General features: G+C 43.4%; 2 protein-coding genes across 3 annotated transcripts in view; one reads left to right on the top strand and one right to left on the bottom strand.

The window, feature by feature from the left end:
• Positions 1 to 62: 62 nt before the first annotated feature.
• On the bottom strand, positions 63 to 9,632 carry Vps29 (VPS29 retromer complex component). The gene is made up of 4 exons (XM_021162466.3): positions 9,500 to 9,632; positions 3,820 to 4,011; positions 1,117 to 1,352; positions 63 to 575 (listed from the first exon to the last, which is right to left on the bottom strand). The coding sequence occupies exons 1-4, from the start codon at positions 9,500 to 9,502 to the stop codon at positions 458 to 460; spliced, it is 549 nt and encodes a 182-aa protein (XP_021018125.1). The 5' UTR covers positions 9,503 to 9,632; the 3' UTR covers positions 63 to 457.
• Positions 9,633 to 9,756: 124 nt separating this feature from the next.
• The window catches only part of Rad9b (RAD9 checkpoint clamp component B), a 29,655-nt gene continuing 22,893 nt past the window's right edge, over positions 9,757 to 16,518 (top strand). For both annotated transcript variants that reach the window (XM_021163037.3, XM_021163038.3), the window contains exons 1-4: positions 9,757 to 9,833; positions 11,366 to 11,436; positions 12,281 to 12,430; positions 12,618 to 12,732. In XM_021163037.3, the coding sequence (XP_021018696.3) occupies positions 9,776 to 9,833; positions 11,366 to 11,436; positions 12,281 to 12,430; positions 12,618 to 12,732 (394 nt within the window). In that variant the 5' untranslated portion in view covers positions 9,757 to 9,775. The remainder of the gene's footprint in view (positions 9,834 to 11,365; positions 11,437 to 12,280; positions 12,431 to 12,617; positions 12,733 to 16,518) is intronic.

Genomic DNA, 16,518 nt, shown 5'->3' with positions numbered 1-16,518 from the left:
TCTTGAGTGCTGAGATTTCAAGTCTATGGTTTTTAAATTAAACACAGGTTTTCAAGAAAGTCTAAATGGAAGGTACGCATTTATTACCAGAGAAGAGAAAACATACACACAAAGTCTGGATTCTTTCTCTTCATGCGCTAGTTTTGTAATGAAGTCCAAATACCAGCTAGGAGGTATTGACACTGTACAGACAAGAATGCACAAATACCAACAAGGACAACTTCCTAACGTGGCCCTGCACTGTCGTGTGGGCTGCTTCTTATAGAAACCATACACTGCAAACTAAATATATTCTTAGCAGTTTACAAGAAGCTTTAGAGCAACTATGTATTAACAGAGAAGACTTCTTAGTGCAAAATATTATAAAAGTGATACAACTGTGTGCCTCTTAAGTGTTTAATTATTTGATTTGAACAATGAAATGAGGAAAAAATAAGTGGTGGAGACCAGCCTGGCTTTACGACTTTTTATACTCAATTCGTTCTACTTTGACATCATCTCCAATTAGTTGATAGACGTAAGTGACCACAGTAGAAGCCTGGATGTCCATCAGCACAAATGATGGAATAATGTTTCTGGAAGAAAAATAAACAATGTCAGTGTTTTATACTAAAGCGATAGCGCTGTAAATTTCAACTCAGGGTACTGAACACAGGAGAAATCTGATTGTTACCTGCACACTAAAAAGACTAGTAGCTGGGCAGTGGTGGTGCAAGCCTTTAATCCCAGCACTCGGGAGGCAGAGGCAGGTGGATCTCTGTGAGTTCATGGCCAGCCTGGTCTACAGAGTGAGTTCAAGGACAGTCAGGGCTACACAGAGAATCCCGGTCTTCAAAAGAAATAAAATAAAAAAGGAAAGGAAAGAAAAGATTGTTGATAAGGACTTATTTACCTTTATCTATTTAGTGTGTTATTTGAGACTTGAGACAGGATCTCACTATGTAGCCCTGCTGGCATTGAACAAAGAGATCTGCCTGCTTCTACCTCTGGAACACTGGGGTTGAATCTGTGCACCACCACACCAGCTCTTATTTAAACATATTTCTCTTTATGAAACATCACTCACATAATTACCACCTTTTCTAAAGCTCTAAATGCCTACATTGTGGTACTTACGTTTCCAAGGCATTATAGGCCCCAGTGGCAGAACCTGGGTTAATGTAGAACTTATTTTCATGCTCAAATGCTTCAAATTTGTGTGTGTGTCCTGAGATAAGAATGTCCACATCAAACTGCCTCTGCAGCAGGGCTAAGCTAGCCATGTCTCCCCACGGAATAACTTGGTGTCCGTGGATCAGACCGATCTTGAACTGCCCCACAGTCACAACCTTCTGTTCTGGGTAATTCAGATTCTAATAGAGAAAAGAGATAAAGAAAGCACACATTTCAGACAGAATGAAATTTACTCAGTTTGTTTAAATATTCAACCTCATAGGTATCTTAAGACAGCACCCTACAACAAATACACTTTAAAAAGTTTCTCATCGGGGCTGGTAAGATGGCTCAGTGGGTAAGAGCACCCGACTGCTCTTCCGAAGGTCCAGAGTTCAAATCCCAGCAACCACATGGTGGCTCACAACCATCCGTAACAAGATCTGGCGCCCTCTTCTGGTGTGTCTGAAGACAGCTACAGTGTATTTACATATAATAAATAAATAAATCTTTAAAAAAAAGTTTCTCATCAACCTGTGACACTGCAATGGTGCTTAAAACAGAATTCAGTTGATGTAACCTGGAAGCTGTCAAACTGCTTTACTGACTTAATTTCTATAAGGGTTCTTCAGGACATGCTTTAAGCAATAATTAATCCTCGGCTGGTGAGATGGCTCAGCAGGTAAAGGTCCTTGCCAACAAGTCTGGAATCTATCACTGGATCCCACATCATGGAAAGAGGTAACTCCTGTCCACCAGCTGTTCTCTTTTGACCTTCACACAAGCACTGTACAGACAAGAATGCACAAATGCTACAATAATCCCTTAAACCTGTGTTTTTCACAACTTAAGGTATATAACTTATAAGCTGGGATTTATTCAAATTATATTCCAGGCTTTAATAATCATGATACCCATTTTATGGATGCAGAAACTAAGGCACAAAGAAGCTGAAATAGCTTGCCCAAGGTTATATGCCAGTAAGTAGTTGAGGTGAGATCCAAACCCTGGCTACATGGCTCTAGAGTTTATGCATTTAGCAAACGAGAAATGAAATTTAGCCTTGTTAATTAAACTGGTTTTTAACACAAATACAGAAGCCTTAATTTTTTTTTTTTTTTTTTTTTAAATAAACTAGACCTACATTCTAATGAACAAGTAGGCTGTCAACGGGCAGTGGTGGCACATACCTTTAATCCCAGAACTTGGGAGGCAGAGGCAGGTAGATCTGTGCTCTAAGCCAGCCTGGTCTACAGAGTCGAGTTCCAGGACAGCCAAGAGTAGACAAACTCTCAAAAAACCCAAAGAATAAAACCAAGTAGACTGTCCTTTCTTGTCTCCCTAGTCTTTCATCACCGTATTTTACCCCAAATCTTTTTATATCTGCTAAATAAGAATACTATGTTCGGGGGCTGGTGAGATGGCTCAGTGGGTAAGAGCACCCGACTACTCTTCCGAAGGTCCAGAGTTCAAATCCCAGCAACCACATGGTGGCTCACAACCATCCACAACGAGATCTGGCGCCCTCTTCTGGAGTGTCTGAAGACAGCTACAGTGTACTTACATATAATAAATAAATAAATCTTTAAAAAAAAAAATACTATGTTCATTTTGTATGATATAAAGAAACTCTTTGCTTTTTTTTCCTTTTTAGTTTTAAATTTTTATTTTCTGTGTGTCAGTTTATGTGCCATTATGTGGCGGTCATAGGACAACCTAGTGTCAATTCTCTCCTACCATGTGGGTCCTGTGGATCACACCAGGTCATCAGGCCTGGTGCAAGGTCATCAGGCCTGGTGCAAGCGCCTTTACCCACTGAGACGCTTCAATGGCCCTTTGAAATCATCAACCAAATTGAATAATTTTTGAAAAGCTTAAGATTCCCAGAAGCACAAAGTAATTTCTTCATATTGGAATCAGGTTTATTCTTGTGAATTATGCAACTCCAATTATATTTACTGAGGGTCAGAAGAAAAGTACTTCGTCAAGAATCACATTATTTATTTATTTTTTTAAATTTATTTATTTATTATACATAAGCACACTGTAGCTGTCTTCAGACACTCCAGAAGAGGGCGCCAGATCTCGTTGCGGATGGTTGTGAGCCACCATGTGGTTGCTGGGATTTGAACTCTGGACCTTCGGAAGAGCAGTTGGGTGCTCTTAACCACTGAGCCATCTCACCAGCCCAAGAATCACATTATTTAGTAAATAATGGGCAAAGCTTAAATTTAAGAACTATTTCTTTCCCCCTATTTTATTTCATAAACTCAGCTAGACTGAAATCGATGTTGTACCTTCAGGCTTGCAAATAAGGTATACAGGAATGAAACAAAAATGAATTGCTGTTTAGATCTGGCTCTCATCCCCAATAACTCATTATATATGTGCCCAAATCTGAGAATGCCTGAGTCCAGAACACGTCTCACTGCAAGCTAATGGACTCTTCACCTGGAAGTGTATACTTGGGAGACACAATTGTGATGCTGAGGACTGAGCCCAGGCACTGTGTGTGCTTAGACGAGTGTTCTACCACTGCATGGCTAGTACCTAGGGTACATTTTCAAAGGGGCAGGGGAGGACGAATGGAAAAACTTGAGTCTAAAGGGTAAGTCTACACAAAGAAGTGAGAAAGGAGCATAGATGGGAAGGACAGGATGATGGCACCTCATCGAAGTCTCCTCTCACGATGTGGACGTCGCCAGCCAGAGTCTTGAGATAGTCGTAGCTCTCCTTGGTGCAGAGGTTGCCGGTGCAGAGGATGTGCTGGATTTTTCCTGGCACCAGGAGTTTTTTAAATTTGGCCGGCAGGCTGTTGCACCGGTGCGGAATGTGCAGATCACCTAATACTAACACCAACTTTCAGGGGTCAGAGTGACAAAGCACAGCGTTAGACATGATGCCAACAGACACGATCCTCCCATCACCACCCCTTTAAACAGATCCAGAACACAGCAGAAGTCACTCAGACAGTTCCTGTCATGGGCCAACAAACACTTGGTACCATATCTAGTCTCAGCTAATATCAACTTGGATGTCAAATTTATATTATTTACCAATAAATAATAGGATAAAATCAAGTATTCTAAAATGATTCGTTAGCCAGGCATGACAGCATGCATCTATAATCCCAGCAGAGAAAGAGAGGCAAGAGGACCACTGCAAGTTCAAGGTCTACCTAGCTCTACAGGAAGTTTTAGGTCAGCCACCACTATATACAGATCCTTTCTGAGAAAAAGTAAAAAATTTAAAAAATTGATTTAGAAACCTATAAATTATATTGAATAAAATGAAACTGCAAAATGAATAACATACTGCTGGAATCTATAGCATGTGGTAGTTTTGATGAATGACAGTAATTCTTATTTCTGCTATAATATAAAACCTATATATTATAAAAACTATATAATATAAAACCGATTTAACTGAAAAAAGCATTGTTAAAGGAAATTATTGGAAATGAAATAATATGGGCCTAGAGAGATGGTTCAGATGTTAAGAGCCCTGGCTGCTCTTCCTGAGGTTCCAGGTTCAGTTCCCAACACCCACGTGGCAGTTCAGAACCATAGGGCTGAGTATGGCGGGTCACGCCTTTAGTCCCAGCACTCAGGAAGCAGAGGCAGGTCGATCTCATGAGATTGATTTCAACTTAGTCTACAAAGAGAGCTCCAGGCCAGCCTAAGAAAACAGTGAGACCCTGTCTCAAAAAGGAGAAAGAGGGGGCTGGCGAGATGGCTCAGCCGGTAAGAGTACTAACTATTCTTCCAAAGGTCCTGAGTTCAAATCCCAGCAACCACATGGTGGCTCACAACCATCTGAAATGAGTTCATCTGAAGTCAGCTACAGTGTACTTATATATAATAATAAATAAATCTTTGGGCCAGAGTGAGCGGAGTTGACCAGAGCGAGCAGGGCCAACCGGAGCAAGCAGAGGTTCTAAAATTTCAACTCCGAACAACCACATGAAGGCTCACAACCATCTGTACAGCTACAGTGTACTCATATGCATAAAATAAATAGATAAATCTTTTTTAAAAAAAGGAGAAAGAGGGAGAGAGAGGAAGAGAGAAGACAGGAGGAAAGGGAAGGGAGAGGAGGGGGAGGAGAGAGATTGATTGATTGATTATGTGGGGTATGCTGATTCATGGCTGTAAATGTAGCACTCAGGAAGCTGAGACAGGAAGGTTACTACTTCAAGGCCAACCTGGGCTACATGGCAAGCAAGTTCCAGTTCTAGGCCAGCCAATGCTGCCAAGTGAAAACTATCACACACACTAAATACATACATCACTATATATGTGTATGTATATAAACATACAAATGAAATAATAGAAAAAATGAAATAGTAGGGAAAAATTTTATAGTTTATGCTAAGAACTCTTTGGAGAACATTAGCCAAAAATAACTGAATAACCCTCTTAGCAGTGTGTTACAGGGCACCAACACCTGTGCTTAGAGACTCAGTAGATTCATATGTACATCTGATTTTTAAGTTTTACTATCTTTGCTTTCTTTCACTAGAAACCACCACTGTCATATCTGTATAACCTGGATTAACAGCCCCCTCTGTCCCCTCAGTATAGTCTGTAAACGTCAAACAACACTTTCACCATCGTTTATGTTCATCAGAGAAGTAAAACAAATGGAGTGGTGAGTTTGGCAGTAGACCTGCCACAGTCTCAGATGACAAAAGTATTATCTGCTCTGAAAGATCAAAGAAGTAAAAAGCGAATCCTACGACAAGCATGGTGGTGCACGCCTTTGATCCCAGCCCTAAGGAGGAAGAGCCAGGCAGATCTCTGTGAGTTCAGGACCAGGCTAGGCTACAAAGCAAGTACACAGTGAAATCCTGCCCAACATGTGTATGTGGAGGTGCGGGGGTGGGGGCAGTCCTATGAAACTTTAAATTAAAAAATTTCAAGATTGAACAAAGTAGACAGAGTAGTTTAAAAGTTCCTTTAAGGATACCACACATCCCCTGAGAGCGAAGGACGACTTTCCCTGCTGAGGAGGCCTCGTATGCTTGCCGTGCATCAGTACACATATTCTTTACCGCTGGTCAAAGCATGGCTACCCCTGAGCCATATCAAAGGAAGTGCTACATGTTTAGTATGAGAAAGCAAACAGTTTTGCCACCATAATGTTAAAATTAATTTAAAACGTTAATTTTAATGGCAGTGGTTACGAGAGCTGATTGCTCTTCCAGAGGATCCAAATTCCCAACACGTGGTGGCTCACAACTGTCTGTAACTCTAGTTCCAGAGGATCTGACACCTTCTCAGCTGGCCTTGGAGGGTACCAGGCACACATGTAGTACAGACAGGCACAAAAGCAAACACATCCAACATAAAATAACTAAGTAAAAATTTTCATTAATTAAAATTTAAACTGGATTGAAAACTAAAATGTGGCTGGGCAGTAGTGCTGTAAGTACACTTAATCTCAGCACTCAAGTGGCAGAGGCAGGTAGATCTCTGAGTTCGAGGCCAGCCTGGTCTACAGAGTGAGTTCCAGGACAGCCAGGGCTACACAGAGTAACCCTGTCTTGAAAATCCAAAAACCAAAACAAACAAAACAAAAATGTGTGAAATGAGATGATTACAAAAACAAACTTGATTCATCTCACAACAAAACCAAAAGCAACAGTTATCAGGACACAAAGTAGCTGAATTAATAGGTGTGTGGGTGGTCACAAAATGAGCACACCTTTGACAGCTAAAACTACTACAGAGTATCCACCCTCAATAGACATATCTTGACACACCATCTTCATTTTAGGGGGGGATCCCTTCAGATTTGGACTGTGGGATGCTGACATTTGAGGAAAAGCGAAAGAAAAAATCTATATTAAAAGAACTCTGAACTCGTAAGAGGGTGTATGTCTAAAATAGATTCAAAATCTCTGGGACTAAAAATGAATTGTTCACTGAGAATGTACCAGAAAGAACAGAGGTGAGAGACAACACTGTTATCCTTATTGAAGATGTCAACTCTGTAAGGTGCCACAACACCCTTGACAATTAGTGTGTCAAAACTGTATCTGGATGAATGGCCCTGCAGGCAGCATCATGGCTCCACAGTGAGATGGAATCCTCTGCTTTTCTGCTGGTGACCAAGTTATGGGAAATAACATGTCAAGAGTGTCCTTGCCTAAATTCCACAATGACAAATCAGGTTAGACAGACAGTAGAGGCAGCAAAGGATCTGGAAGCCAAAGTCTTGTCAAAAATCATATAAAAGCAAAAACCCAAACAAAGCATGGGGATTTGATTACTCCCTATTTGACAGAGCTGGAAAGAGTAAGAAATCCAGTCAGTTATCAGCCACCCAACCACCATTGTTAGTAGGAGCGGAGAAAAACTTACTCTGTGCCCAGCCTTAGTGGAATGAAGAAGTTGATTGCAGACAGGGGAATGGAAAAAAAAAAAAAGGGGGTGAAACATGACCAATGTTAAAAGAAAGCAACAAAAGTTAAAAGAAAAAAAACAAACAAATAAACCAAAAATCCATACCAAATATGCAAAAATTGTTAATGATTTCTGAATGTTAAGAAAGGAAATGTTAAAAATCAGCTGTGCCAAAAATAATCCCAAAAGAACTACTCACTCTCTTTTTAAACACAGGACAAACACCCACACACAGCAAACTGTCAATGTCGTTCTATATTTTCTTGCTTTGTACACCAACTCCTGTTTCTTTACTTCTCAATCTGTCTACTCTTTATAATTTGAGTAGATTATAAAGATTTGATATTTATAATTTGAAGAATTCATCAGGAAAAGGTTAAAGTTAGAATTTCTCATTCCTGGGGTCTTGTTATCTCTAGATATACTGGAGGTATATGTGTATATGTATATATGTGTATATGTGTATATGTATATATGTGTGTGTGTACATATATATGTATATGTGTGTATATATACACATACATACACACATATATACACATATATATATTTATTTATTTTATGTTTGAGGTTCTAGTATTGAAAAATCACACTCCAGGATAAGTTATGTGCTACAGAGGATATTACTAGCTGGAGTACTTTATCATGTGACAAAAATGTCAAGAAAAGATCAAGCTCTGTGTGGTGGCACACTCCTTTAGTGCCCACTCTCAGGAGACAGAGGCAGGCAGATCTCTGATTTCCAGGCCAGTAGGGCTACATCATTATAACCTGACTTAGGCTGGAAGAGATGGCTCAGCAATGAAAAAGCACTTGCTAATCTTTGAAGGACCCGGATTTGATTCCCAGTACCCACGTGGCACCTCACAACTCCCTGTAACTCCAGTTCTGGGGGATCCGAAGCCCTCTGGTCTCCAGTAGCTCCTGAACTTGTTTGGTGCACATAAACTCATGTAGAGACACATACACAAAAATTCAAAATAAAAATTTACAAGAAACGTGATGCCCAGCAGAGCAACTGCCCTTAAACATAAGCGTTCACCCCTCAAAACGACTTCAGAGACATGAATATGCAATCATCCCAGCAAATTCTTCTTCCTTGCAAGTGTCTCCAAATTGCCATCAATGAACTAGTCTACTTTAAACTGGGGTCTAAAGCAAAAAAATTCTCTTTTAGATGCTAAAATCCAGTGAATTTAAGCATATACCTTTGGTACGGCTTATAAAGCCACCTTTTAAAAAGGTTGTCTGCACACGGATAATCTGTGAAAAACGCAACGCGTGCCCAGCAGCCAGTGAGGTGCCTTCACTTTAACCTTCATCAGGACAAACAGGAACCCCCCACCCCACCCCAAACTTTAGAGAGCAAAGAGTGCCTTCGAAAATCGGGTTACAAGGACGTGTCTGCACAGAAAAGTCGTAGGGACAGCCATCTATTTGGGGTGGGGGGGATGGTGAGGGCAAAGGCCTGATGCAGACTGGGGAAGCTAAGGCTCTCCGAACAACCCCGCGCATCTCCGCAGGCTCCAAACGATCCCCACGACTTTGCTCAATGGGGTCGCAGCGGCCACAGGAGACGAGCAGTCCCCTTTCCAGGTCCCCGTCCGGAGTGGCGGCCAGTGCGGCGGCTACTTCGCGCTCTGCTCCGAGGCCGGCTCCCCCCCAGCAAGCCGGGGAGGACCAGGAGGGAAGAGACGTGCGGTCACACCGACTGCCGGAGCGGATCTCGTGACCGGGTCCGGCCGCCGGGTCCGCCTCGCACGCCCTCTGGCCGCTGGGGCGAGGGGGCGACACCAGGCCGAGCCGCACCCTCAACCAGCCGCGATCCTCCCGTTCCTCCTCCGCGGCCGCCCGGATCCTCCTCGCCCCCCACCCCACTCCCTCAACCGGACGCCGCAGCATCCCGGCCCGACCCGGGTCGCCGCCGCCGTGGGGCTCACCATCCTGTCACCGGGGCTCCGTTCAATCACCACAAACGCCGCCGCCCTCTTCCTCAGGCTCCTCGGTCGACCCGCCCACTTCTTCCGCCACCAATGAGACGCGGAGTTGGCGAGAGCCTGTCTTACGGGGGCCCGTAAGGGTCATTCCCGTCAAGGGAAAAAAAAAAAAACCCGGCGCTGCAAGAAATCGCTCGTGGGCGGGGCAAGGGAGAAGCTGAGCTCGCGGAAAGTGCGGGCAACATCCGGGCACCCGCGATTAGCGCGCTTGCGCCCTCCATGCCTGCTCTGCCCGTAGCCATGCTGAAGTGCGGGATGACGGGCGGCCAGGTGAAAGGTGGAGCGGCCATTCTTGCTTTGCTACTTAGAAGAGGGAAAAGTCTAACGCCCCGTACAGGGTTTCTCCATAGTCTTCTTCGGCCTCCTCCGCCATTCTTCGCCACGACTGAAGCTGCCATAGCGCGCCTCGCGAGGGCCCTGCTGGGCTTCGAAGAGCGTGCCAGCCCCGTTCCATTTAATTTATGTCCAGGGTTTAATTCGGTGACCAAGAAAAGAATTGTGCCATTGGGCCTTAAACTCGGATTGAGAAGGGCTGATGTGGAGAGAATTCGAGGGGGGAAATAATACTTGACCAGCAAAAGTATTTTTGAGCTGCGGGAAAACCAACCTGCTGCTTTATTCGACATTCTGCCGGAGACATTTTTTTTTATTATTGTTGTTGGGTTTTGTTTTTGTTTTAATATATGATCTCGAACAAGCCTCTCTGTCCCTCAGTCGAAAAATGAGACTAATATTAGCCCCTTCGTTGATAGAGGTTGTTAGAAGCATGGGCTAAATAAAAAGTCCATGTAGTGAGCTCAGAAATTAGAAGGACTATGTGGAGAACTGTGTTATACATAGCCTAATAAAGGGGGTGGGATGCTTGAGCTGGGGACGGGGTTTGTGTGTAGACAGACCAAGGAAGGGCCAGTGTACCATCTCCCTTCAGAGGTTGGGAGAACTCAAAATGAATGAGAGCATTAGCACGGAAATTGGCTTACAGGAGAAATAATGTTGAATTTTATGTCGATGCATATTTATTGAAGTCTTACAATGTATGTAGGTAAGGGTATATGTCATTTCCTAATGTAAATTAGTCTATAAAACGCTGTGTGGATCGGCTGAGTAGTTTAACTCCCAGGTGTATCTTGAGCAAAAAGTTCAGTGTAATCACTTAACGGGAAATTGTTTGGACATATTCAGGGAAAAGGGATTTCAAACCACTGTTTCCAGCTCTGTGGCATCGAATACAATTAGGACACCATGTGGTGAATTCCTGTCATGGTGCCTCCTCTCATAGTGATGCACTTTGCTAGGGCTTGACACAGCATCAAAGTTGAGATCGTTATAGTCTAACATAACATGTTAACCTAGCCTAGCATGTTGGAAGCCAAGATGCTCAATGCTGTTATCATATGGATAGCCCATGAATGGATGCAAGTGCTAACCAGTTAGTTTCCAGCCTTTAGCCCAAGATCAAGCGTAGAGCAATTAGTAGAGCCAGGATGAAGTGGGTTAGTTGGAATAGGCCTTGAAGTTTGGGAAGGATGAAGTTTGCCAACAATTTTGAATAACTAGTGTTTTGGTTGAGGAGTAGGTCTTGTCTCTGTAAAACTAAAATCCCCTATTTCCATCTCTGGCAGTCTGACCCACAGGGCGCTAGCACTCAACAGAAGAATCAGTTGAATTTGACAGGCATGACTAAGTTGTTCGGTGGATCCCACCGTCCTTTCTGGTTTTCACTTGAGTCCTGTGCATACAAGAGTAGTCTTGTGGTTTGCCTTCACTGCTTGGGAAGAATGTGAACGGCACCTTTCTTTTCCTCCATAGTGTTTGGGAAAGCAATACAAATGCTATCACGAGTGAGCGATGAACTGTGGCTGGACCCATCTGAGAAAGATGTAAGTAAGTCAAGTTAAAAAGTCAGCTGTGTCGAAAACCAAACCAAAAAAAAAAAAAAAAAAAAAAAAGTCAGGTGTGCCTCAAATCCCAGCACTTGGGAGGAAGAGGCAGTGGGATTTCTTTGAGTTTGAGGCCAACCTGGTCTACAGAGTAAGTTCCAGGACAGCCAAAGTCACACAGAGAAACCCTGTCTCAAACCCTCCCCTCCCAGTCAAGAAACACAAACAAACATGACGACAACAAAAAACAAACCAGGTGTGATGGCACAGGCCTATATTCCCAGTGCCAGGGAGGCAGAGCTCAGCCAGCTCTATATCAAGTGTGAGACCAGTTTGAACTACGAGAAACCTATTGCACATGCCAAGATAAATTAAATTTAAAAGAATGTTAAGTGACTGGCCATATATTAAAGCAATGATGAAGATGTTTTAAAAGTGCTAAGTCCAAGTGAAGTGTGGTGGGTAAAATCACAAGCACATAAAAATTCCAAAACCTGACAGTCACAAGCATGCATTCCCAGAATGGCTGCTGCATTAGGTTATAGCTTCTCCCCCCAGGGCAAGGTATGAGGTCAGTCACTTAGGACTTTTCTGTCACTTCCCACCACTTCATGCATTAATGTTGTGGTCACTGTGGACATTTACAGTTTTACGGTATCAGAGCTTGAGAGTATAGATTTTGTATGTGTATGTTCAATATAGATACATACACATCTGTAGGTACCACGTGCAAATTCAGTGCGCATGGTTTTATTTGAATGTATTTGTGGCATTTTGTTCACAGCAAGATTGACTCAGGATAGAAGTCGGTCTTCTCTGAAATAACTCACTTATTCCTTTCCAGCTTACTCTGAGATCTGTGAATTCTTGTCATTCCACGTATGGCTACGTCCTGTTTTCATCTATGTTTTTTCAACATTATCAGTGGTCACCCTTTGCCACGATGAGTGATACTGACATACCACTGAATTTAAATTGCAAATTGGCAATAAAGGTAAAAACAGTTGGCTTTCTCTTATATGGGAGAAATACTCCTTTTGTAGGGCTTAACAGCTGTACTGTACTTAATCATTTCTATGCCATTTATGAATATACAGACTTTCATCTGTTGGGTTTTTAAAAGTTAATGGGGTAGCCATAGTAAGTATGTGTTTAATGTTTACGATGTATTTGTATTGCAGTCAGTTCTGCCAATCTTTAGATGTCTGAATTACCTTGAAAGAAGTGTAGAGAAGTGCACAATAGTCGCCAGAGCGGATAAATGCAGAGTCGTCATTCAGTTCTTCGGCAAGCATGGTAGGTGCAGCAGAAAGTGGCGTGTTTATTGGTGTCTTTATGTGTACAGTCTGCAGACGACTGCGGAGTGGGCTCTGTGCAGGAATGCAGTGTGGCAGGTGTGACACCTGTCTTTACAGGTGTAGTGTAAGCAAAGTGGCCTTGGTTATCTCTTCAGGACTAAAGGGCACAAGCTCGTCTGCATGCAAAACAAAACAGCTTTTTAAAACGTCCAACCAGGGAGGTGGATCAGTCAGCCTTGTAAGCAAATGACCTGACATCATGATCAGGACCATGTTAAAAAAAATGTAGGTATGGTGACAAATGCTGGTAGATCCAGTGCTGCAGAGGCAGAAGAAGAAGGCAGGTCCCTGGGACTCACTGCCCCCATAGCCTAGACTACCTGATGAGCTTCAGAGCAGTGAGAGGCGCCTCTTAATGAAGAAGGACCCCAGATGGAAGACAGACCTGGGGAAATGACACCTGAGGTTGACCTCTGGCCTTACGTCTCTCTCTCTTTCACACACACACACACACACACAGACACACACACACGCACACACACTAGCACACAGGACACATGCTCCCTACATATATGTTCAGTAGAACTTGAATTTGTTTTTCTAGCTGGACACAAGGCCACACATCTCTGAACCTAGCACTCAAAGTGGCTGAGACAATAGGGTCATGAGTTCCAGGCCAGTGTAGCAATATAGCTAGTTTGTTTTTGTTTTTGTTTTTGTTTTTCTCGAGACAGGGTTTCTCTGTGTAGTCTTGGCTGTCCTGGAACTCCAGGCTGGCCTCAAACTCAGAAATCTGCCTGCCAAGTGCTGGGATTAAAGGCATGTGCCACTACTGCCCGGCAATATAGCTAGTTTTAGGCTCTCACCTATGGAGTGAAATCCTGGCTCAGAGAAATTAATTCATACTTGTATCTTTTGGAAGGTGGTAGCCTTCCACTCACTTCCATACAACTGTTAGAATCAATATTTCTTCATTTTGACTTACGCTTATCTTAATAATATATTTTTACTTCAGTGAAATTTTACTCTATAAATACAAATGGTGTAGCATTATTTCTCCCTTCTTTGAATCTAAATCTAAGTAATAGGAAACCATGTGAGGCGCATACTTAAAAAGACAGCAAGGCTGACTGTCACAAAATGTAACTGTGAGTTCTATTCCATGGCCTGTTAGCTTTGTGGAAGAACATAAGCTCCAGGAGCCTTCCCTTTCGCTGTGTACACTGGGAGTGGCTTTGCCCTCATGCCACAGGCCACCGTGGGGAGAAAGTGAGGTCTCACAGGGGACAGGCCTGGGTCCAGAGCCTGTTGCAGAGTGAGTGCTCACCAGCCAGGACCTCAGGTGGATTTCTGAGAGCCAACTCTTCAGTATCCGCATCGTCTCCAACATGGCTCTGTTATCACTATTCCCAGGAAATATTTCTGTACTGGGCTCAATGGGGTGTGTCTGTGATCCCAGTCCTTGAGCAGGTTAGAGGCAGGGGGATCAGAAGTCCAAGGTTATTCTCAAACTACTATGGGCCAACCTGAAATACATGAGTTTGTCTTGAAGCACAAGCAAAACTGAAACAAAAGTATGGGTGATGAATCCACTTAAGATAGTTTTTGTCGCCGTGCGTGGTGGCTCACGCCTTTAATCCCAGCACTCGGGAGGCAGAGGCAGGTGGATTTCTGAGTTCGAGGCCAGCCTGGTCTACAAAGTGAGTTCCAGGACAGCCAGGGCTACAGAGAAACCCTGTCTCGAAAAACCAAAAAAAAAAAAAAAGATAGTTTTTGTCGGGTGCTTTTATTATGCAGGATGCTTTAAGAGCACCTTTACAGAGAACAGAAGGGGCAAGCAGACAGCTCAGCCCAGTAACACTGGCTCAGGTCAGGGGGAAAGCTCCAGGTTCCACTACAGGCACGGTTCAGTCCAGCCTGCCCCAGCGGCTGCTGCTTCTGTTTCTCGTGCCTCCTCTCCCCTCTTCTTCTTCTCCTTCCTTCTTCTTTTCTTCCTTTTCTCCATCCCCCCTGCTCTCCTTGCTCCTCCTCTCATCCCTCCTTTTCTTCTCCTTTCTCTTCTTCCTTCTTGTCCCTTCCTTCCTCCCTCCCTTCCTCCCTCCCTCCCTTCTTTCCTCCAGTCCTTCCTTCTTCTCTCATTGTCTTTTTCTTTCTTTTCACTCACCGGGTTTGGTTCACAGCACACAATGTCAGTACAACCAAGAGCTTCCTAAAATGTCCCTTGTACATCCCTTGACACAGTGCTTGGCTCTTCTGTGACTAGACCAACCTGCACCAACCTGGATTCTACCTGGTCGCCTAGGGGCAGTGTTGTCATCCGTTTGGCTAATTGCCATATCTGGACTACTTTCTACTGTAAGGTTTATGCCATGGAGTCCTGGAGCCGGATGGGAGGGAGGACCAAAGGCAGGACTGTGGGAAGATGCTCAACTCAGTTGACTGCTGGAAGTACAGATTGGAACTTTGGGGGGAAATTAAGAATTAGTGACGTCAGTTTAGTTCTTCTGCTAGTAGAAAATAATTGCCCAGACCTGAGCTGCCACAATAAACTAGTCACCTTGACTCAAACCATAGACAGTGTGCAGAAGGGCGATTGGCAGACATCTGAAAGGAAAAGACTGCAGTCCTCTTAAAGATTCTGTCCACCTGTTGATGCTCTTCCCAACGCTCTGTTTTCCTTCTGCACTGGCCACAGAGTTGCTCAGCACAAATTCTGCAGAGACCCTGAGAACTATGCTCTTCACATAAGTTCTGTGCTAGCTCGAGAGACAGGCCTGCACAAAGAGGGGCTTCTGGAAGGGTTCTGTGGGTCTGGAGAGAGTGAAGCTCTGATTCATGCACGTATATTCAGGAAAGTGGAGGCTGGAGTTGCTGAGGTTTTTGTTGCAAGGAAACCTATAGGTGTGCTAATGATTTCAAATTGGTTAAAAAACAAAAAACAACAACAACAAAAACCACTGAATAACCACCACTTTTGAAGGTGTCCCTGTCTTTGAAAGCACAGCTCCACAGATATAGTAACTGTGTAATAATGGCAAATCCTTAGTTTAACTGTTTCGACTGTTTCGGGTCTCAAGAGTTCTCTGAAGCCACTGAGAGATGTTCTGAACTTTGTGTGGCTGAACCTAAAGCACATCTCCCAACAACTATAAAAACTGCAGCTGCTCCCAGCATGTGTACCATGACTCAGCCCACACAAGTGACACGGATATATATATATATATATATATATATATATATATATATATTCACATATATATTTTTTAAAGATGTATTTATTTATTATATGTAAGTACACTATAGCTGTGTCTTCAGACACTCCAGAAGACGGAGTCAGTCAGCTCTCATTACGGATGGTTGTGAGCCACCATGTGGTTGCTGGGATTTGAACTCAGGACCTTTGGAAGAGCAGTCAGTGCTCTTACTCACTGAGCCATCTCTCCAGCCCCCAAGATATATTTTTATAACAGACATTTGTCAACTTTTGAGCTTACCGTTTTCCCAAAATGGCCGTCCCAGTGCTTCCTCTAAAATAGGTCAGATGAGGCGTGTTTTTAATGCCAGCTCTCAGGAGGCAGAGGCAGGTGGAACTCTGTGAGATGGAGATTAGCCTGATCTACATAATGAGTTCCAGTTACAGGATAGTCAGGGCTATATAATGAGGCCTTGTCTCAAAAAAAAAAAAAAAAGTCATACTGTTGAGTGTAGTGGTGGAACATACACCTAGCCCACAAGGGGCTGAAGCAGAGGATTTAAGTTTGAGGCTAGCCTGGCCTACATAGTA

Source organism: Mus caroli, unplaced genomic scaffold (genome assembly GCF_978045245.1).
Source record: "Mus caroli unplaced genomic scaffold, Mus_caroli_1 scaffold_4, whole genome shotgun sequence".
Taxonomy (NCBI): domain Eukaryota; kingdom Metazoa; phylum Chordata; class Mammalia; order Rodentia; family Muridae; genus Mus; species Mus caroli.
The sequence above is the reverse complement of the archived record's forward strand: the minus strand, read 5'-3'. Positions and strand labels throughout refer to the sequence as shown.

Excerpts from the sequence above, each read along its gene's own strand:
- Vps29 (XM_021162466.3), bottom strand. Across the intron at positions 1,353-3,819 it reads TGAGAGGAGACTTCGATGAG|AATCTGAATTACCCAGAACA; the intron begins GTGCCATCATCC and ends TTTCTCTATTAG. Across the intron at positions 576-1,116 it reads GCCTATAATGCCTTGGAAAC|AAACATTATTCCATCATTTG; the intron begins GTAAGTACCACA and ends TTTTTCTTCCAG.